General features: G+C 31.1%; 5 protein-coding genes across 5 annotated transcripts; 2 read left to right on the top strand and 3 right to left on the bottom strand.

Annotated features, from left to right (window-relative positions):
- The first annotated feature begins 911 nt into the window (after nucleotides 1-911).
- LOC130664750 (protein 5NUC-like) lies at nucleotides 912-6601 on the top strand. Its single transcript, XM_057464831.1, has 7 exons — nucleotides 912-1197; nucleotides 2556-2787; nucleotides 2966-3730; nucleotides 4325-4423; nucleotides 4524-4691; nucleotides 5944-6139; nucleotides 6223-6601. The coding sequence occupies exons 1-7, from the start codon at nucleotides 1028-1030 to the stop codon at nucleotides 6393-6395; spliced, it is 1803 nt and encodes a 600-aa protein (XP_057320814.1). The 5' UTR covers nucleotides 912-1027; the 3' UTR covers nucleotides 6396-6601.
- Nucleotides 6126-7934, bottom strand: LOC130664751 (putative gustatory receptor 28b). The gene is made up of 4 exons (XM_057464832.1): nucleotides 7747-7934; nucleotides 7586-7657; nucleotides 6687-6776; nucleotides 6126-6617 (listed from the first exon to the last, which is right to left on the bottom strand). Exons 1-4 carry the CDS (start codon nucleotides 7879-7881, stop codon nucleotides 6546-6548), a joined length of 369 nt encoding a protein of 122 aa, XP_057320815.1. The 5' UTR covers nucleotides 7882-7934; the 3' UTR covers nucleotides 6126-6545.
- A 959-nt stretch (nucleotides 7935-8893) lies between these two features.
- LOC130665584 (SET and MYND domain-containing protein 4-like) lies at nucleotides 8894-12713 on the bottom strand. The gene is made up of 5 exons (XM_057466030.1): nucleotides 11195-12713; nucleotides 10849-11126; nucleotides 10285-10446; nucleotides 10072-10215; nucleotides 8894-9257 (listed from the first exon to the last, which is right to left on the bottom strand). The coding sequence occupies exons 1-5, from the start codon at nucleotides 12585-12587 to the stop codon at nucleotides 8982-8984; spliced, it is 2253 nt and encodes a 750-aa protein (XP_057322013.1). The 5' UTR covers nucleotides 12588-12713; the 3' UTR covers nucleotides 8894-8981.
- A 462-nt stretch (nucleotides 12714-13175) lies between these two features.
- On the top strand, nucleotides 13176-17720 carry LOC130665313 (protein OSCP1). Its single transcript, XM_057465644.1, has 4 exons — nucleotides 13176-13475; nucleotides 13571-13890; nucleotides 13976-14250; nucleotides 17226-17720. The coding sequence occupies exons 1-4, from the start codon at nucleotides 13364-13366 to the stop codon at nucleotides 17611-17613; spliced, it is 1095 nt and encodes a 364-aa protein (XP_057321627.1). The 5' UTR covers nucleotides 13176-13363; the 3' UTR covers nucleotides 17614-17720.
- Nucleotides 17721-17734: 14 nt separating this feature from the next.
- Nucleotides 17735-22041, bottom strand: LOC130665312 (enoyl-[acyl-carrier-protein] reductase, mitochondrial). The gene is made up of 3 exons (XM_057465643.1): nucleotides 21514-22041; nucleotides 19251-19703; nucleotides 17735-19177 (listed from the first exon to the last, which is right to left on the bottom strand). The coding sequence occupies exons 1-3, from the start codon at nucleotides 21940-21942 to the stop codon at nucleotides 18950-18952; spliced, it is 1110 nt and encodes a 369-aa protein (XP_057321626.1). The 5' UTR covers nucleotides 21943-22041; the 3' UTR covers nucleotides 17735-18949.
- Nucleotides 22042-22269: the final 228 nt, after the last annotated feature.

The following is a 22269-nucleotide window of genomic DNA, read 5'->3' as shown; positions in this document are numbered from 1 at the left end:
TTCAATTGCCGTTGAAAGAAAAAAATTTTTAATTACGCGGGCGAAATTGGTTACCCCCTTAAAAAGGTGAAAAAAAAAATTCTGCATATTAAATAAATTTGATGAAATTAAATTGTTTTGTAAGTAAGAAAAAAAATTTTGTATTGATTTTTATCATAAAACAAAAGCCACCAACATTTTTCGACAAACACTCGATTTTTGAAAAAGTTTAACAAAAAATATTCAAAATAATGCTCAATTATATTTACAAAAGTGATTTTGGAATGTTCAAAAAACAATTAAAAAATACAATTTTTTTTTCATAAAATTTCGTGGGTGAACCCCCTTTTGCCCCTCCTCCCTTCCCCTACTCGTAAATAACTGAGTTTATATAAAAAATTACAATAATTTTTTTTTAGAGGATTTCATTTTCAATAAAATTGTCATTCTCGTGCAAAAAAAAATCGTTTCAAAAAAATTCCAAAAAAGTTCGACGTGAAACCTCTAAACTTATGACAGATTAAAACTTCGAGTGAAACTTTTTCGAACTTTTGTAATTTTGATAATAAAAAAAAAAAAAAAAAAATTGGCTAGTACTTTGTATAGGCGAATTTTGATAAAATTAAGAACGTTTTGAAAATTTATTTCTCCACTGGTTAAACAAAACAATTCACTCAATGTTGAATGTATATCTATACAGAAGTAAAATAAATGTATGTCGACATAGTAGTAAAATTGAATCGTTTCTTTCAATCAGGGTCAAAACGTATCTTCGATAAATTTTACCCTCGTTAAATTTAATGACAGTTATTATTACTATTTAAATTTAAATAGATCAAGCCGTTTAATAAAAACATATATTTGTGATTCAACGTATGTATAAATACAAATTTGTAATAGATACGTCTATTTACTTAATAGCTTCCCGAACACAATGTTCGTTATCAGTTGAATTCCGAATATAAAACTCATTATAAATATCTAGTAACAGCTCATAAAAAAGTTAATAGTAATTTTTTTAGTGCAATAGATCTAAGAATTAAAAAAAATGAATTTGTCTACAATCACTTCAGTATTATTAATTATTTTTAGTATTCATTTGACTATAGGACAAGGTTATAAGTCAAGACGGATTCATCGACGCGGAAGGACTAGGCAAGCTTCTAATAATGGCGATTGGAGACTTAATATCATTCATACAAATGATATGCACTCAAGGTAATTAATTTATAAATTTCTATTCAAGATTTAAGTTATCCAATTAGTTAATGGGTACCACTAGTGTGAAATTAAAAAAAAATCGATTTTTTCGCATACTTCGATAGTCTATAGCTTCAAAAATGACATATTAAAATTTTAAGTAGGGGAGGGTGGGGCAGAGCGGCCCCCCTAAGCCAATTATTATTTTTTGTGGCTTTCAACCATAAGATCACTTTACTTTTGTCCTATTTCGAACAAATTTATGGACATTTTGCCAAAATTCTGAAAATTTTTTTTTTTTTTTTGTGGGGCAGAGCGGCCCCCCTTCAAAAAGTGATAAAAAAATTTTGTTTTTCGTTTTTTTTTTTTTTTTAAACTGTTTTCATCATTAAGAATGTATTTCTTTCTCTTGACAACTATTTTTGGTTTTATATTACTCGAAAAAAATTTTTTAAAGCGTAAAAAATCGTTCACTCTCGATTACCTTAATTACTAATTGTTATTTAATAAAAAAAAAAATCAATTCTATAATATTACTTTATTTTAAAAATTTATCAACTAAAAAAAAAAATTTAATTTTTATAAATTTTTAGTGACCAAATTTGCCTCTTACATAGAGAAACAGCCGAAAAATATGAAAAAATAATTTTTTCGAAAGTTTCGGCTGGTCCATTTTGCCCCAGGTGTTATGCGTAGGGCTAGAAATGTGGAATTATAATAATTTTTTTTTAATTTGACGATAAAAATATGAAAAAATCACTTTTTCAAAATTTTGGGCTTGTCCATTTTGCCCCAAATGTCATACGTAGGGGTAAAAATGCGCAAACATATCGGATTTATAGTAATTAGGCGAAAAAAAAAAAAAATTTTTTTTTTGGTCAAAATTTCAGGGGGGCTGCTCTGCCCCACCCTCCCCTACATATCTCAAATAGTTTTCGGGTTACAGCCATCGGAAGAGCAGCCGCTCATCGGTTATCGAAACTACATTTTTGAAATTTGCTGTAGTTATAACTCGAAGACAAATCAGAGGATTGATTTAATTCATACTGCAGCTTCTTTTATGTTTCTCCATACCATGAATCTCCAGTTCTTCGATCGAATAGAAAGTGTAATTTTGGCAGGCCAAAAATCATAAAACTTTCGCGCGAAATTTGAAACTTTTTTTAAAAACTCTGCCATTTTTTTAAATTTCATTTTTTTTGTCCAACAATTTTATCATATATTTATTATATATCCAAAAATATATCGGTAAAATATTTAGATATTCCATGCATTAGTTTTCTTTTAAAAATTCCCAAACATCACCTCTTTTTCAGACGGTCATTAGTGGTGCCCTTTCAAGTGTTTTAAGTTTTTAAATTATTTTCTTTGATAAGGTTCGACGAAATATCAGCATCGGCAACCCCATGCAGTGATAAACAAAAAGAAAAGAATGAATGTTATGGTGGGTTCGCGAGAATATCTACTTTGGTTCAACGGGCAAGAAAATCATCGACTCCAACTTTATTTTTGAACGCCGGAGATACTTACTTTGGGTCGACGTGGTTCATTCACTATGGATGGGAAATAGTTGCCAAGTTTTTAAATATTTTGAAGCCTGATGCTATTGTAAGTGTTTTTTTTTTTAATTACTCTGCCGGGTTCTGATTACCGTAAACTTATCCATGCACTGTAGAAAACTTGGGGAGTGAGCGCGAATTAAATTTGGAGTGAATGCAGAGTGGATGATTTTATATATTTATTAATTCCCTCGGAGTGAAATTAATTAATAAATATATTTTTTCAGTCATTAGGAAATCATGAATTTGATTTAGCGCCAGAAGGATTAATACCTTTTATAAATAACGCAACATTCCCAGTCGTAACATGCAATTTAGACCTCACAAAACAGCAAGATTTAGCGGTACCAAATCTTAAAAACTTTACGATTATCGAGAAAAATGGAAGAAAAATAGGAATAATTGGTTTCTTGACCAAAGAAACGGAAGTGATATCAAGTGTTGGGAGAGTTGTTATTTTGGACGAAATCGAGTCAATAAGAGATCAAGTAAAAATATTAAAACAAAAAGGCGTAAACATAATAATAGCGCTCGGCCATTCAGGTTATGAACGCGATAAGGAAATAGCCAAAGCCGTTGATGATTTGGATCTCGTTATTGGCGGCCACACAAACACATTTTTGTACAATGGGACTGCGCCGGATCAAGAAGTACCTGAAGGACTTTATCCAACGACGGTGGTACAGAAAAACGGGCGCAAGGTTTACGTCGTTCAAGCTTTTGCGTACACTAAATATTTGGGTAATTTGTCAATTGTTTTTGATTCTGAGGGTGAAATAAAACAAATTGAAGGTAATCCTATTCTGGTAAATCACGAAATTGAAAAGGACCAGAATATTGTTGAGCAATTAAACGGTATGAAACAACCTATTGATGATCTCATGAATAAAACAGTTGGTCAAACGAAAGTTAAATTAGAAGGAGGAAAAATACCCTGTCGAGTACGGGAATGTAATTTGGGAAATCTTATTACCGATTCAATGGTCCAACACGTAAGTTAAAACTTTTCAATTCTGAATGAATTTTCCAAATTTAGAACCCTGAATTTCTAATTTTAAAACGATTAATCAGAAAATTAATTGATTAATTGATTTGTGTTATCAATTAATAGGAGTAATTATTGGAAATTTCTCTTATTATTTTGTTGGGAAAACAAAACTCATCACGTAGAGAAAGTTTATTTTTAAATTCAAATTCGATTAGCAAAAAATATCAATTAATCAAACGGATTACGGTACATTAATCATTCAATACAATCATTTTAATCGTGATAACAAATACGCGATCTGAAAGTTTGAATTCGGATACTTTGAATCACTTAATCAGTTAAACAGTAAAATAAAAATGTAAATTTTACGGATTAACGAACTGATTAATCGATTAAACAATAACGATTAATCGTTTTATTTTTCAATATTAATTATGTTAATAGACCCGTAGTACATCGAACTTGAATTTTTACCTCCGAAATTGATTAATCCATCGATTAAGGAATTAATCAATTAATTAATGAAGTAATCGAAGCATTCGCGCTTTGCATACTTTTGAAATTCTTTTGATTAATAATTTGTTTTTATTTTTTCAAGAATGCTGGGCAATACGGAGGTGACGATGGATGGACGGATGCCGCAGTTGCTATTTACAATAGTGGCGCGATAAAAACTTCTATTGATAAATCACACGATGTAATTATTAATTTCACTTTTTAGTATAAATAATATCAATAATGATAAATAATAAGTATTTTTCTTATTGAATATTAATTAACGAATTCTTTTATTATAGATAACAAAGAATGATATTTATAACGTTTTGGCACATTATAATGTCATTGGAAAAATAAGTATGACTGGAAAATTATTACTGGATGTTTTAGAATTTAGTGTCGCATCTTTGAAACCGGATCCAGGTCCAGATCCTTCAGGACGTTTCTTACAAGTCTCTGGACTAAAAGTAATAATTATAAATTATTATTATTATTATTTGTTTCTTTAAATGCTCACGGGGTCATCAACAAAATGATTAGCATGCGCAGCAGGCTGAGTTCTGATGTTGCTTAAGTAGACGGAAGGGTCCGAGGATATCAGCCTTCTGCATCCGCGATGCCAGAAATTCAACTTGCGACTGACAAGTTGGTACTCTCGCTAGTGCAGATACAAAAGACTGTTTCATCCCTCTAAGAACGCCAACAATGAGTACGACAAGATTGACCCGGTAGCCTGGGTAAAGTTTGCCAATTTCAAACAGGAGATCCTGATATATCTGACGTTTCGTCCCCTTTCTAGATAAATCTAGTAACTACTTTTTTGTCATAATTAAAGTTATGAGTGATTAACATTCGTTAGTACTGCTGTTGCGAAAAAAAGCTTCAAATTTGAGTAATTATAACAGAATTTTCGAGAGACTTTTGAATTTTAATGTTCCTATTAACGGACGAGTAACAGAATAGATGTTTTGACCGATTTCTGAAAAAATTATAATTTTACAGTTACGAGATTTAACCAGAAGGGAGACGGTTGGTGCTCTTCTTTAACCGTGATGTCCTTGTTTAGAAAATCTCATAGAATTTAATAGACTTTCATGCTATTCTATCGAAATTTTATAAGTATGAATGAGTTCTAAAGTGGTCCCAGTAAGAGAATACACCTCGGAAATTGCCCCCACCACCGAACATTTATGAACTGCGCATGCGCACAGAAAAGTGGGAAAACATTTAACACATAAAACATCCAGAGTGGGAGCAAAAACCGACGACACCCGAGGTGCATTCTCTTGTTGGAATGACAATATACGAAGTGCTATAGTTGAGTATAGGGGCTTATACATACAGCTATAAAAATCTATCGGATTTTTTAAGCAGGTGCTAAGAAAATGACATAAATGTCACAAGTGGTTTTATCGAAGAGCACAATATCAGGTTTATTGTGATCAATCTTCCGAGTTGTTGTGAATGTCACGTTCCAATAAATACGGCAACGGTCATTCTTAACAACTTGCGGAATATCTCCTGGCAGATAAGGCAGCACTGGTGTCTTATCGATACCGTGCGTGTGTCGAAGATGGTAATAAAGTACTCGCAGAGCAGCATTATGACGATGAATGTATGCACTTTTTGCCAACACAGGACATGCTGACAAGAGATGCATAAGAGTTTATTATTATTATTATTATTATTATTATTATTATTATTATTATTATTTTATAGATTGTTTATGATTTATTACAACCGGCTGGTTCAAAAGTCGTACGTGATTCAACATTAATACGCTGTGCTGATTGTGATGTTCCAAAATATGAGAAAATAATAGAAGATAAAATATATAAAATAATAACTGTAGATTTTTTACACACAGGTGGCGACGGTTTTGAAATGTTAAAAAATTTACCATGGCAGTCTGATAGTAATATATTTATATATTGATTTCTATAATATGTAAAATGAATTGTTATTAATTAGTTAACTTGTTTAATTTATTATTTTTAGTTTCGGCAGAAACAACTCGTTATGCGTTAGGCATATATATTGAGAAGAATTCAATTGTTTTTCCATCTATAGAAGATAGAATTAAGTTTATTAATGAACAGAAGACTGATGATTTTACTACTGATGGCGATACTTACAGTATTGATATTGATTTAGACATTTTAAATGATTAAATTTTTCAATAGTATATACTATTATATAGTATTATTATATACCAGAATATTCTGGATGTTTTAATTTTAGGTTATGATTTAATCAGCGGTTATTTTAGTCACATTTTTAAACTGGACTTAAATTATATTAATAAGTTTTTTAAATAACCATTAATTATTTTTAATGGCTCTCTCATCCAACTGGCAAAGTATTACCAAGTATGTAACAGTTGTATGACAAGCCTGTAAATAAAATAATTTAAAAGAACAAAATTGAAGTTTGTATTTGTGTTAAAAATTATGATTCCTTACAGAGATCAATAGGCTGCTGTCTAATGTAAATAATCCACATCCGGTAATTTTTACACTCTTGTGTGATAATTCACCTCTGAATAGCGTAAGCTGAAAAAATGGATTTCCGGGAAAAAATGATCAGACATGAACAGGCATGATCATATCTGACATCAGGCATGGTCATGCATGATTAGGCCTGAAGCATTTAACGCTTCAGACATGACCATGCATGAATAGGCATGATCATGTCTAATTTCAGGTCTGATCATACATGAACAGACATGATCATAACTAATTTCAGGTCTGATCATACATGAACCGACATGATCATAACTAATTTCAGGTCTGATCATACATGAACCGACATGATCATGCCTAACTTCAGTCCTGATCATGCCTAACTTCATTCCTGATCATACATGAACAGGCATGACCATGTCTAATTTCAGGTCTGATCATACATGAACCGACATGATCATGCCTAATTTCAGGTCTGATCATACATGAACCGACATGATCATGCCTAATTTCAGTCCTGATCATACATGAACAGGCATGACCATGTCTAATTTCAGGTCTGATCATACATGAACCGACATGATCATGCCTAATTTCAGTCCTGATCATACATGAACAAGCATGATCATATAAGAACAGGCATGACCATGTCTAATTTCAGGTCTGATCATACATGAACCGACATGATCATGCCTAACTTCAGTCCTGATCATGCCTAACTTCATTCCTGATCATACATGAACAGGCATGATCATACAAGAACAGGCATGACCATGTCTAATTTCAGGTCTGATCATACATGAACAGGCATGGCCATGTCTAAACATTTTATCCCGAGAATAGTTAATAATATTCATTTTTTTAGCGGGAAATTCAAAAAATTCAATTAATATAATTACTTGATTAGCTATTTCCATACTGTCCGTCTGTGAATTTATTAAATTATTAACAATGTCTTTGGTTTTGTCGAGCTGTAACAATTAATTGTTTTTAATAATCGATATTCTTAGTTATAAATAATAAACAATTCAAATATTAATATCATATGTCCACAACTTACTTCATCCACCAATCCTTTGATTGATAAAATTATATTAACCATCAAAAAACTATGAACTCCCAACCACAATAGGTTAAATACCGCCGATTTCACACCATAACCATAAAATAACTTCTGAATATTTCTTACCAACATATAGCAGTCGTATATCGCAGAGACGCCGTAATTAATAACAATAAATAATATAATCCACGAATAAAATTCAGCGGTTTCATTTAATATTTCGTAATAACTACGATGTAGTTTACGTAAAAATTTCAATTCATTCGTTATTATAAAATTATTTTTTTTTTTCGAACTTGTTACTATGAATATATCATTATTGACATAACCTATATCATTATGAGATGAAAATAATAATTTAATTGATTTTTTTATAACAGAAAATTTTACTTTCATATTATTGATAATATATATAAATTGTAATAATGATGACCCTAATATCAATATCGTAAAAATATGTTCGATTGATCGAAATTGTATGTAACCTTTGTTAATATATTCAAAGATAAATAAAGACAGTGCTATTAATATTTGAATTACGAATATTAACTTCCAGAAATTATTCATTTTTGATAATTTTTTTTTATAATAATATTTGTTTATGTTTATTATTTTTTTTTCTAATGTGAAAAATTTGTTTATCATTTTAATTATTGTTCTTTGTTTATAACCGTATAGAAAAGATATTACTATCATCGACGCACTTTCGCCGACGGATATCATTATACGTATTGTCGATTCAATCGAATTGAGATTTTTGTATTTGGTATTGAACAATGATGATAATTTAAAAACTATGACGTAAATTATTATAATTGCGTTGTAAATTAATCCGATTTGCGAATAATTTAGTTGAATTCTCGATTCATTAGAATTAATAAAATTTTTATTATTGTCGGAAATTTTAGTCACCATTTTGAAAGGCAGAACACCCGAAATTTTAAATATTATTATGATGATATTGTGAAAAAAATTATGAAAAATGGTTTTTAAAAATTCCATTGTTCAAAATTTTGTTTTAGAATTTCGAATATTTTTTAAACTTTTAAATATTTAAGACTTGGATTCAATATTAAATGATGGGGACGAATGTATGAGAAATTGAGAGAAAAAATGTAACATTTTAAATTTTTATAAATTATTTTATTCATATATTTATTGATTATGATCGAAAAATGAAGGATGATTGCATGACAATTCAAAAATAAAAGACACGTTCATTCATTGATGGCTTAGATATTAATAATAGTTGTGATAGTATCACTATTGAGTGATTGTAAGCGATTACCAAGTAAAGAATATACTTTTTTCAAAATTTCCATCACGTTATTTACTTCAGTGCACGGTAAATCCACGTATTTATAGAGTATCTTCAACATTTTACACAAATCTGTTATTATTTCCGGCTTATCTTCGACATCTCCCCTACTTGCTAACGTGTAATATTGGTCCAATTTTTTTAATGCACGTGATATATCTTTTTTAACTGTTTTTGACAAGTCTTGATCCTTCAAAAAGATTAAAAATGAAGAGTTTTTATTTTTAGCAATTCATTCAATACCCCGGTGGATCCGAAATACCGTAAATTACCGTAATTTACCACATTTGGCTGTAATTTACGATAAAAACATGATATATTATGGCAAATGTGCCGCATTTTATGGTAATTTACGGCTATTTGCTGTAGTATCCGTCAGTTTGCGGTATTTTACGGCGAATTACGGTAAAAAATACGGCAATTTATGGTAATTTACCGCATTAGGCTGTAATTTACGATGAAAACATGATATATTATGGCAAATGTGCCGCATTTTATGGTAATTTACGGCTATTTGCTGTAATATCCGCCAGTTTGCGGTATTTCACGGCGAATTACGGTAAAAAATACGGCAATTTACCGTAATTTACCACATCAGGCTGTAGTTTACGGTAAAAACATGATATGTTATGGCAAATGTGCCGCATTTTATGGTAATTTACGGCTATTTGCAGTAATACCCGCTAGTTTACGATATTTTTACGGCGAATTACGGTAAAAATGCGGCCATTTACCGTAATTTTCGGTATTTTCACCGTATTGTCCGTATGATTTTTTATTTTTACAGTTTTTACAACGCAATACTTTACGTCACGGTAAAATACCGCAGGCTTGCCACAATTTGACGGTAAATTACCGCAAATTTACGTTTAAAATGCGTTACTTATGCCGTAAAATGCCGTAGGTTTTCCGTTAAGTACCGCATTTGACCGTAAATACCGCAATTTACCGTAAGTTTATCGTAAAGTACCGTAATTTGGATTCGCCAGGGTAAAAAAAATTACCTGATAGGATTTATAATTGCCGTATAGAGGCCAATTTTCTGCACAAGCTTGACAGGAACACGTGAAATGGTACTGCTGTAATAATTTCTGTTGTCTTTTTGCTTTAGAAGTTATCGCGTAATGCTGCCCGTAATTATCAAATATCTTGAAATAAAAAACAATTTTTTGATTAATACTTTAGTGGTCATATTTTATTTTTAAGTAGTAAACAACCTGTTGGCCCTTTTTTATGGGACTAATAGCAATCAATGCTATTTTTTTGCCAAATGATCGCCTGTCTACCATTGGATTGCAGCTGTGATTAAATAAACTGTAGAAGGGCATAAGTGCAGCCGCTCTATCGATTGGTAGCTGATCTAAATTGTCTTCAGTCACCTGTAAATTTGCTTATTAATATTAAAAATATAATTTTTTTTGCATACTTTTATATCAGAAAATACAAAAATATTCGAAAAAATATTTATTTAATAGAAATTTTCAATACAGCGTAGGAACAAGACTTAAAACTGTGTTTTTTAAGAGTTTTAGATGTGAGCGGTACTACGCGTGAGACTCGACTGAAACTCAAGAGCCAGCAGAGCTCTGAGTCCCCACTCTCTCATCCCCACTATCAAAAGTAAGCGCGCGCTACCGAAGATTTAGAGAGGGGGATTCTATGCAATGCTGCATGTACTTCACTATGAAGATTAAATTTTTTGAACTTGTGAGCTTAATAACTGGTCTATTAAAGAAAAAAATATTGTTGACTGAATAAAATAACGAATGAATGTAACTTACACTGTGAACATTGCTGGGAATAATTTGCAAATGTCTCATGATCAATCCGCCAATAAAACTGACCCATGGCAAACTAATGAACTCTTCAAAATCGCCTTTGAACTGTTCGCCGAACATCATACTCTCTTTTGCCAGCAAATAAACAATAAAACTGGCATTCAGCGATCGCCCAAATAAATCGGGAGTTGATCTCTCGTGGGTATTTCTTGCTAGTGTGTATACACTAGCGTATTTCCGGTCATCCAGAATATTATTAGTGAATCCATTGGTTCTCAAATCTAAAATAAATCATGAATAATAATGGCAACAACTAAATGTCAATTTCCATCGTCACCAAAAAAATTACCTGGAAGTGAATCAATTTGGGCGAGATGATCTTTCAGAGCTTGGAAATCACCAGCTTCATTGAAAGCACATACAGTCAGTCTGAGTGCCATAAGTGCCATGTGGTTCAGCTCCATATTTATCACAGGACCCACAATGCGACACTCGATCTGGTGATAGCTGTCCCAAGCGTTACGCCGACATTGTTCACTACAATAAATGGCATATACGCAACTATTACACGGGATACCAGACCAAGTTTGCTTTAAACAATGCGCACAGTGTGTATAAATTTTATTCAACATCAAAACTGTAGCATAGCCTTCATTGATGGCCAAAATTTCCCCGATATCAATATCACGAGTTGCTCGGACATGTTTTCCAAACACATCAGAATATTCTACAGCAACTGCCGATGTAGCTCCGCGAATTTCTTTATTATCGGCAATAATATTCGGTAAATCACGTTCATCATCAAATTTAATGAATGCTGCATCATTCTGTCCCATCAGTTGTAAATTATTTAGCGTTTTTTCCACTAATTTAACTCCTGAATCCTTTAAATCCATCTTCGGCAACCATTTACGTATTTGACACAAAGTTTCTTCTATTTTTTCACCCAAGCTTGCAGCTGGATCTCCAGCAGAGCTTGCGACCGAGCTCAAACTTGAAAGTGAACATACAGACACTGCAGTATTGGACGCTGCGATCTCATTTCCGAGTGAGCTTGCGGCCGAGCTTGCAGCCAAGTTCACCCCAGAGCTTGAATCTGGCCATGAACTTAAACTTGAACTCGTAGATGTGAATGCACTTGGACCCGTATTTGAATTATGAGGCGAGCTTTCAACTGAGCTTGCGACCGAGCAGTTATCTAAAAGCGAACTTGCAGATATTGTTGTTCTCGAGCCTGGGATTGTATTTTGACATGAGCTTGCAGCCGAGCTTTTACCCAAATTCGCAATTGAGCTTAAACATCGAGCTTTTCGCGCATACAATTTAGCTTTCCATTTATCTGGATAATCGAGCTTCAAAGCTCGTTCACAATCTTCAAGACAGTCTTCATACAAGTGAGCTTTAAATAATGCCGCCGATCTATTGGCATATGCCAAAGACAATTCACGTGCTCCCGGTGCATATGCGATACTTTTAGTATATAATTCAATAATTGTATCAAAATCACAATACACAGGATTATTTATAAATAATTTTGTCGCTCTGTCATTGTATTCACGCGACTGAATTACATTTTTTATGTCACTTTTCACAGGTAATTTAATATCGTAGTCTTTTATCAAATTTAATGTAAAAATAATACGTTCCTCGTCGGTTTTTAATCCAGAATATTTTTCATTGCACTCTTTGTGTTTTTTTTCAGCTGTTAATTTTTTACTCAACGTTTCTAATACCGCGTCCATATTTTTTCATTGCATTTATTTTTTTTACTCAGAAACTTTTTATGTTTTTAAGGATTTAGTTGAGTGATTTGGGATGGACTTTGAACGATCGCGATACTGTTGAGAGAATAAATACTGAGATGAAAAGAAAGTTTCTAAGCTTCGCTATAATTAGAAAAGACAACGCATGCGTTTGTGAACACGTGTTCTGAGTTTTAGTTATATTTAAATTTTCATACCAAAAAAACTACATTATAGATATTTAGGTTTTTTCAAATTTTATTTTAAGTCAATTAAAAAAAAAAAAAATTACTGACTATTTTAAAAAAACTTTTTTATAATTTTAAAAATTTATTTCGAAAATAAAAAATAAAAATGATTTGAATTTGAATGAACTAAAAATTATTTGCGTGAGAAGGAAATGAACGAAAAAATTTATGTATGTCCTGAAAAATTTATCTATTTAGTAAAATTGCATAAAATAAAATATTAAATAATAAATTTATTTAATACATAAGACCTTGATACTTAAATTGGGTCCGCAACACATGCGCACATGGACGTCAAATCACCATAGTAATGACAGTAACAACAAATAAAAATTTTATTTTCCTTTATTGTTTATTCTAGGTCAAACGATGCAATTATTCATTTTTAAAACTATTATTCAAGTGTTAACATTACGTTAAATTTACGAGCTCGAAAAATTTACTAACAATTAAAAGTTAATAATCAAAAATCAACAATTGAAAATTTAAATAATTAAATTCTTTGAGTAAAAAAAAAAAGTATAAAAAATGTCATTACATTGCAATCCATTAATTTATTTAAATATGGGGGGTGAAATGTTATATGTTTTGCAACAAAGATTGAAAGCGCAAAAAATTAACACACGTAAAACAACAACAGGTAAAAAAAAAATTTACTTTGAATTCTACACATATTTTTTTTTTTTTTTTTTTTTTTTTATTAAAAATATGACTGATAAATTTTTTTTATCCAAGTAATGGATGAGATAACAGCAGCATTAGTGCATCCAAAAATATTATCAACGATTTTCAATGACGCGCCGATTTCGAGCTTAAGTTGGATGCGATCGACGTTAGAAAATATCGCGTTGTGTTCAATAATGCGATTAGACGCTGATAGTATGAATAAATTATTCGATTTAATGATGATGATGGTCAAGTATCAGCTGTCAGTTGCCACTGGACCAAGAGAAGTTGTTCTGTTGACGATGAATCACGTCGACTCATTTCGGAATATGGTCACGCGCAGTGGGACACATGAAAGAATTGCTGTCGTTCATGAAATGATAATTAAAGTACGTAATTGATAATTATGATAAATTTTTAACGACTGTCATTCGTCTGCAAAAATATTTAAATCGATTTAATTCTTGCTCTTAGAAATATGGGAAGTTGACTTATGACGAAATATGGCAGGCGAGGAATGAATGCTTGGATTTACTGTGCGGCATTAATGTGCGGGTGTCTATTCTACTGAAATTGGGATTGCAAAATGAGGATACTACTTTCAATAATCATCCACGTAATTACAATGAAAAATTTGAGTCAAAACGCGATGAACTGGGAGCTATTAAATTAGTGGATACACCTCAGGCTCATAGAGTTGGATCCTTCCAACTGCTGGGTGACCGTGTCACGTTTTTGGGAAAAAATATGTGAGTAATAGTGGAATTTTTATTATTTTTCGTATCATTTGCCAAGATGGCAGCAAGCTAGCGACAGTCTACTGCAGGAACTTGTCATCAAGTTGACGGACAGTTGCCTATAATTTTTACAAAAAATTTCGTAACAACTTGTGGTCAATAGTTAAAAAAGCTGAAAGTTGTCGTCATATTGATTGCAACTAATTGACACCAATTTCCTGACCAGAAAGTTTTGCTATCAGGGTGTATAAGTCTTCAGTCTAGATTCCTATTTAGTAGGGGAGGGTGGGGCAGAGCGGCCCCCTTAAGCCAATTATTACTTTTTGTGTCTTTCAACCATAAGATCACTTTACTTTTGTCCTATTTCGAACAAATTTGTAGACATTTTTCCAAAATTCTGAAAAAAAAAAAATTTTTTTTTGTGGGGCAGAGCGGCCCCCCTCCAAAAAATGATAAAAAAATTTTTTTTTTCGTTATTTTTTTTTTAAATTGTTTTCATCATTAAGAATTTATTTCTTTCCCTGACAGCTATTTTTTGGTTTTATATTACTCGAAAAAAATTTTTTAAGGTGTGATAAATTGTTCACTCTCGATTACCTTAATTACTAATTGTTATTTAATAAAAAAAAAAACAATTCTATGGTTTTACTTTATTTCAAAAATTTATCAACAAAAAAAAAAATTTTATTTAAAATAATTTTTTCGGAAGTTTCGGCTGGTCCATTTTGCCCCAGATGTTATGCGTAGGGCTAGAAATGTGGAATTATAATAATTTTTTTTTAATTTGACGATAAAAATATGAAAAAATCACTTTTCAAAATTTTGGCTTTGTTCATTTTGCCCCAAATGTCATGCGTAGGGGTAAAAATGTGCAAACATATCGGATTTATAGTAATTAGTCGAAAAAAAAAAAAATTTTTTTTTGATCAAAATTTCAGGGGGGCCGCTCTGCCCCACCCTCCCCTAATTAAAAATAATTTCAGATTAATAAGATTTTTATTTTCCTTGGTTTCGAAATTAGACAATTCTTGGTAAAATTACTAGTGGTTTAGTCTGTATAATAGTTTTCAGAATTACCCGTATGAAAAAGCAATATATGAGCTTCAGTATAATTCAAAATATATGATAAATTATATGGAATTATAAGAAGTCATATATGGAGCCATATACAAAATTTTGCCGAAATATTATATGATTTTATAATTTGCAACATATATATCGGTAATATATTTTTTTACATGCTAACTTATAAATATTGCTTATAATATTTTATACTATACTTTAAGTTATATGATAAGATATATGATTTAATTATATGACTGACATATAATATTTATACGTGTAAATATATAATTACAGTAGAACCTCGATAAGTTAAAATTCAAGGGAAACGTAAAAAAATTTGAGTTATCGAGTTTTTTACTTATCGAGAGTTTAAGTTAGAGAGGTTATTAAAGTAAAATTTTTAACTTAACGAGGTTTATTGATTGGAAACTTGAGTGTGAAAAAGATACATATAATTCAATAGAAATGATAGATTTTTATTTATTTATACATATATATTTACTCTTATATGAAAATTCCTACTGAGTAAAGGTCCTCCCCCTCCCCTTTATCCTTTATTTCCCTAGTTCCCGATTAAGTGAAAGACTAAAGTGAAAATCAATTAAGCTTTTGGCGAAACCTTTTGTTTGCATACATACTTAATACGATGACTCAATGATATTACTTTAAGTTATGGAGGTCACCAAAATATTATTTTAAGTTATCGAGGGCAATGCTCAAAATAATTGTTTGAGTTATCGAGGTTTTGTACTTTAAGTAATAGAGGTTTTAAGCTGTGAAGGGAAGGGAATCAAAAAAATTTTTAAGTTACAGAGGTTTTGAACTTATCGAGGTTTGAGTTATCGAGGTTCTACTGTATATAAATATATGTTCACATATATTAGTAGAAATGTATGTAAATATATATTTATATAGATATATGTTTATTTATATTCACACAAATATAAAACTAGAGATTTCAAGCTATAAAATGCTTTTTTTTTAATCTCGATAAGATTATTTTTCATCAAGTTACAGTCTTGCAAAAATCACTAAAAAATTTCTAAAATTTTTTTGTTCTTTAAATTTTTGGTATGAGTGTATTTTTTAAATTATTTATGTATAATAATATCGAAATTATTATAATATTGAAATTATAAGTTTATGTATAAAACGAGAATATTATTTGAGATGTAATATCATATGTATACAATTACATATATTATAAATTATATGGATTACAATAATATTGAAATTATAAATTAATTTATAAGATGAAACATATATTTTACGTTATAAATTAATATATAAAGCGGACATATAATTTTTGATACAAAATCACATGTATATAATTACAAATATTATAAATGATATGGAATATTATAATATTAAACGTTTAAATTATTATATATGATAAATCATATATTAATCAATATTAATAATTTTGCCGCCATATATGTTCAGTTATTTACCATATATTTTTTTATATATTATCGACAGTACATGTTTTTTTCAGACGGGTATTCTCGTAGAATTTGTCCCTATAAATAGTAATTTTACTCTTATGTTGCAAAGTCTAATAATTTTATGGACTTAATTATCTTATTCAGAGGTAAAATCGCGAAATTAGACCGTTTTCTACGAAATCGCAGGAAGGTTTCCCTGCACGATAACTTTAAGAATTTTTTTCGATTGCTTTGTTCCCAAAACGTCCATTTTGTCTTCATTCTGTGAATTCTGAAGATTCTGCGGACGTTATTTTCTTCTACAGAAGTTAGATCGCGAAATTAGACAATTTTCAACAAAATTACGAGTGAATTAGTCGGCAAATTAATTTTCAGAATTTTTGCTGGTTGTCTTTGTTCCTTAAGACGTCCATTTTACCCTCATCACTTTGAATAAATAATTATTCTAACCTCTAATCATTATAAATATGATTGCAGATACACAATGAACTTTACATTTGTAATAAGCAAACCGCAACAATTGATGCCTACTAAAAGCAGAGACAAATTGTTTGTCAAAGACAAAGGAACAAAAGCTGAACTTGGAATGCTGGCAATGCAGTTGGGTACTGAAGATACATCCTCATCAACAAGGACATTCAGTCTTGACCTCTTTGATGACATTGACGTCAAAACCGATGATGACACCGAAAAAAGTGACCCCAAAGATCCCGCAGCGAATCAAAATAACGAAAACAATGACAAGATAAATACAAACGATGACTATAAGAACAAATTGGAAAATATCTGTTCTGATTTTTTGACCACCGAAGATAAGATAGACAACAAATTAAATCTTTTACAGCTTCTTGATGAGGCCAATTAATCTATTATAATAATTATCATTCATTTAAATATTTAAGTACACAATTGATTTGTAAGTGTGATAAAATTTTATTTTTTATTGTAAAAAAAAGAAAACAAATATATTTAATTACAATACATTGACTCTAATCAATTATTTACTAGGTAAATTAATTAATTAACGCAGTAGTGATGTAATAATTACTGTGATGTACAGTAATAGTTACTAAGTAGTTAGAGGTTAGAGAAAAAAATTCCTCCTGGAATAATATTGGACACGAATGAAACCGAAGATACTCGACTGGTATTCTTTTGCTAACTAGTCGGAAAAAGTACTCAGATACGATCATATATGATATCTGATACCTTTTATCAGTTCCAATTAATAATTATTAATATTCATATATTTATATGATCATGTACAATATTATTTATGATCATATATGATTATTTCTGGTCATACTAGAACATATATGGCCATAGCTAAAAATGTATGTGGTTATACATCAGTTCATGTATGACCATATATGATCAGACCCGACCATATATGAGTATATATGATAAGGTGTGATCATATATGATCACACCTGATTATACATGAGAATATATATGATCATATTTGACCATATGTGAGCATATATGATTATATCTGGTCATACTTAAACATATATGGTCATATCTATGAATATTAGTAGTTATGCTTCAGTTCATATATGACCATATGTGATCACACCTGGTCATTCATGACCATATATGATCACACCTGACCATCCATAAACTTATAGGATCATGTCTGGTCATACTTGAACATACATGACCATATCTTATAATATATATGATCATGCTTCAGTTCATATATGATCACATCTGGTCACACATGAACATATATGATCATATCTGGTCATACATGAACATATATGATCATATCTGGTCATACTAGAACATATATGGCCATAGCTAAAAATGTATGTGGTTATGCATCAGTTCATGTATGACCATATGTGATCACACTTGACCATACATGAGTATATACGATCATATCTGACCATACGTGAGCATGTATGATTATATCTGGTCATACTTAAACGTATATGGTCATATCTATGAATATTGGTGGTTATGCTTCAGTTCATATATGACCATATACGAACATATATGATCATATCTGAGTATTTTTTCCAGATCATTTTAGTAACTTTTTCTGCCCTGTACAGTGATAATTACTGCTATTTTTTTCAATGAATAAAAAAGACGGTATTTTATAGAACTAAATTTTTCGAATGTATTTAATATTAGCCGTAAAAAAATGGATGTTCATATGACTATGACATATATATTTGTATACATAAATAAAGTTATTAAGCTGTTAAATCAATAATATATTTAACCCCAACTTTACCATCCGTATTAAGAGCATTTGTTACAGCGTCTTTGTATTTAGAAAACGGTACTATTTTATACGGCGGTGGTTGTAATTTTTTTGTTTCGAATAATTTTCCTATTTCTTCAAACATTTTAGTATTCTCTTCAGAGTTTCCGTGAGCTTTTTTCCAGTTAGTCATCCAAAATCCTCTTATTGAAATATTCTGCAAAAAAAAAGTTGCCAATTAAACTTGGGCGCAGGTTGCAATTTTTTTAGAAAAAAAAATAATAAATTACTTTAAAAATTAACGCAGAAGCAGGAACAGTCAATGGTTCCCTAGACATGGCTCCATAAGTGACCATCGTTCCTTCAGCCTGCAAGTGCCTCAGAACTTCGACGGCATTTTGACCACAGACACAATTGAGCGCCAACTTGGGCGCCGGTAATTTTTTGCTTTTAAATAAATCCGTCGTTCGTAATTCGGCCTCTGTTAGTACTTCAGTTGCCCCAATAGTTTTTAAATGTTTTTTCAACTCATCAATATCATCACGGTCCCTTACAACATTAACACTTTTTAATTCCCAAATTTTACACAACTGGATAACTAATTGCCCTACGGCTGAATTGCCGCCATTTTGTATAACGGTATCACCTGGTGTTAATTTTACAAAATCTTTTAACATTCTGTACGCAGTACAAGGATTTACGATAAGCATACTGGCTTCAACTGTCCCAAATGATTTGGGAATCTAGAAAAAAAAAAGCTCTTTGTTCATGATTTTTTTTTTAAACTAAATAATAACCCTATCAAAAAAATCCATAGGACAACACAGCCCTGATTAAAAAAAATGATTAAAAAGTATTTAAAATGATTTGTTTTTTAATCATTTTAAATACTTTTTAATCCTTCAAATCATTTCTAATCCTGTCTCTTATGGACATTTAACGTGTGAAATCATTTTTAATCATTTTTTTTAATCAGGGAGCCTAGGTTCCTATGTGGGTTCTAACATGGCGTTTTCTGATGGATTTCCATACACGGAAAAGAAAGAACTGTTGCTGCAAAAGGACTGATCTTGTAGCTGTAACAGTAACGTTCCTGTTGCAGCAAAATTTCTTTTTTTTCGGTGTATGGTTTCCTATAGGAATCCAGCATAGATCCCGGTATAAATTCTCACATGAGTTCCTATAGAAATCCACACCATGCCCAAACCATGTGGAAATCTAGTGTGGATTCCTATGTGAATTTTTACGATGATTTCCCATGGGAATCTGCACCATGCCAAAATTTATATGGGAATCTTGTATGTATTAGGAATTAGGAAAATCAACAAAAAGCGTCAGGTTATTGATACAAATACCATAAAAAGCTCATGGGTTTTCATAAACTTTCTCGGAGTACAATACTGTCGTACGATTCCTAATTTAGTGTTTTATTAAAATTATTTGTAATTTCTATAAAGATGTAATACTTCTTGTGTTAATTAATAAATCAATATCTTATTAGAAATACTGATATAAAGAGCGTTAGTTAATCAATTTTTTGTTAAAAAGTATCCTGCCAATAGAATATTAATCTGTTCTTTTATTTATATACGCGTATCAATAGACAATAGACGTAGAAATCCAAATACTCCAGATTCTCTATAGAAATTACTTACATAGAAACCCAGATTTCTATATGAATTTTCCACAAAGAAACCCATATATCCTAGTTCTTAAATGGGAATCTAGATACCCACAGTTTTCTATGTGGATTTTCCATAAGGGAATTCAGATACCCATGGTTTCCTACATGGATTTCCATATGGAAATTAGACACCTACAGTTTTCTATGTGGATTTTCCATATGGAAATTAGACACCTACAGTTTTCTATGTGGATTTTCCATATGGAAATTAGACACCTACAGTTTTCTATGTGGATTTTCCATATGGAAATTAGACACCTACAGTTTTCTATGTGGATTTTCCATATGGAAATTAGACACCTACAGTTTTCTATGTGGATTTTCCATATGGAAATTAGAGACCTACAGTTTTCTATGTGGATTTTCCATATGGAAATTAGAGACCTACAGTTTTCTATGTGGATTTTCCATATGAAAATTCACCCTGCATAAAAAATTCGATAGATTCTTATAGCTGTATGCATAAGGCCTATACTTAACTATAGCACTTCTTATAGAACTCATTCATTCTTATAAAACCTATATGGGATTTCATGAGGATCTACTAGATTCTATGAGATTTTCTAAATAGGGTAGATACCCATGGTTTCCTACATCAATTTCCATATGGAAATCAAACACCCACAGTTTTCTATGTGGATTTTCCATGTAGGAATCTTGATACTCATAGATTCCCATATGGAATTCCAGATACCCATGGTTTCCTACATAGATCCTTATATAAATCCATACACTTCTATATTAATTCCTATGGATTCTTACATAAATCCATACTTTCCTCTATGGATTCCTATGGGTTCTCACGCAATCCCACATGGATTTTTTTGATAGACTATAGAATTTTTTTAAAGATATAAAGAATTACAAACCTTAAAAACATGATTGGCTTCATAATTACCACTTGTAGTCCAGGTTCCAATATTATTTGCATTAGGAACAACACGATCACCGATTTCAAAATTTTTAACATTCCCGCCAACTTCAATAACTTCCCCCACACCTTCGTTACCCGCAACCGCGGGTAATGAAGGTCGACTTGGATATTTACCTTGCAGTGTATTAATATCCGCAGGATTAACGGACGACAAAAGCCATTTAACAGTAATCTGATTAGCTTCCGGTTTTTTATCAGCAACTTCTGTTAATTTAAGGACTTCGGCAGGCTCGCCGTAATTGTTGTAAATCAACGCACGTCCACTGCACGCGCACGTCCGACTTATAGACCGCGACTGGTTTTTGCTGTACCCCAAAGTAGTTTTTAAATTTTCAAACACTAATTTCGAGAGGGAACGAGACATTTTTCTTTTTTTAACTCAAGTATTTTTAAACCCGGCAATAATTGGAAACGTTTTCTGATAACTGCTAGGTTACGACTACAGCGCTACTGCAAAATACATATACATATATATTTTATATACATGCGCAGACACATTAATTATCACGTGTTATGTAAAATTGATATGTAATTTATTTGTTTATTTTGAAATTTTTTATCCACTATCAGGATTAATAAATTCTGTCCCCATAAAAAAAAATTCACCTTAGATTCCTACATGGTGTTTTCGGATGGATTTCTATATCGACGTTCTAATTAGCAAATTGTCTAACTTGATATTTTTTAGTAG

The sequence above is a fragment of the Microplitis mediator genome, chromosome 3, assembly GCF_029852145.1.
Source record: "Microplitis mediator isolate UGA2020A chromosome 3, iyMicMedi2.1, whole genome shotgun sequence".
NCBI classification, from domain to species: Eukaryota; Metazoa; Arthropoda; class Insecta; order Hymenoptera; family Braconidae; genus Microplitis; species Microplitis mediator.
This window is presented reverse-complemented; position numbering and strand designations above follow the sequence as displayed.

What these genes read in the sequence shown, in the direction of transcription:
- LOC130664750 (XM_057464831.1), top strand. Translation starts at nt 1,028, where the DNA reads ATGAATTTGTCTACAATCACTTCAGTATTATTAATTATTTTTAGTATT. An exon ending in ACAAATGATATGCACTCAAG is followed by an intron (nt 1,198 to 2,555) that starts GTAATTAATTTA and finishes TTCTTTGATAAG; the next exon opens with GTTCGACGAAATATCAGCAT. An exon ending in TTTACCATGGCAGTCTGATA is followed by an intron (nt 6,140 to 6,222) that starts GTAATATATTTA and finishes TATTATTTTTAG; the next exon opens with TTTCGGCAGAAACAACTCGT.
- LOC130665312 (XM_057465643.1), bottom strand. Translation starts at nt 21,942, where the DNA reads ATGTCTCGTTCCCTCTCGAAATTAGTGTTTGAAAATTTAAAAACTACT. An exon ending in AAGCCAATCATGTTTTTAAG is followed by an intron (nt 19,704 to 21,513) that starts GTTTGTAATTCT and finishes TTTTTTTTCTAG; the next exon opens with ATTCCCAAATCATTTGGGAC. An exon ending in CTTCTGCGTTAATTTTTAAA is followed by an intron (nt 19,178 to 19,250) that starts GTAATTTATTAT and finishes TTTTTTTTGCAG; the next exon opens with AATATTTCAATAAGAGGATT.
- LOC130665313 (XM_057465644.1), top strand. Translation starts at nt 13,364, where the DNA reads ATGTCATTACATTGCAATCCATTAATTTATTTAAATATGGGGGGTGAA. An exon ending in CACACGTAAAACAACAACAG is followed by an intron (nt 13,476 to 13,570) that starts GTAAAAAAAAAA and finishes TTTTTATCCAAG; the next exon opens with TAATGGATGAGATAACAGCA. An exon ending in ACGTTTTTGGGAAAAAATAT is followed by an intron (nt 14,251 to 17,225) that starts GTGAGTAATAGT and finishes ATATGATTGCAG; the next exon opens with ATACACAATGAACTTTACAT.
- LOC130664751 (XM_057464832.1), bottom strand. Translation starts at nt 7,881, where the DNA reads ATGTTGGTAAGAAATATTCAGAAGTTATTTTATGGTTATGGTGTGAAA. An exon ending in TCAAAGGATTGGTGGATGAA is followed by an intron (nt 7,658 to 7,746) that starts GTAAGTTGTGGA and finishes TAATTGTTACAG; the next exon opens with CTCGACAAAACCAAAGACAT. An exon ending in GTATGGAAATAGCTAATCAA is followed by an intron (nt 6,777 to 7,585) that starts GTAATTATATTA and finishes CCATTTTTTCAG; the next exon opens with CTTACGCTATTCAGAGGTGA.
- LOC130665584 (XM_057466030.1), bottom strand. Translation starts at nt 12,587, where the DNA reads ATGGACGCGGTATTAGAAACGTTGAGTAAAAAATTAACAGCTGAAAAA. An exon ending in CCAAATTGATTCACTTCCAG is followed by an intron (nt 11,127 to 11,194) that starts GTAATTTTTTTG and finishes GATTTATTTTAG; the next exon opens with ATTTGAGAACCAATGGATTC. An exon ending in CCATAAAAAAGGGCCAACAG is followed by an intron (nt 10,216 to 10,284) that starts GTTGTTTACTAC and finishes TTTTATTTCAAG; the next exon opens with ATATTTGATAATTACGGGCA.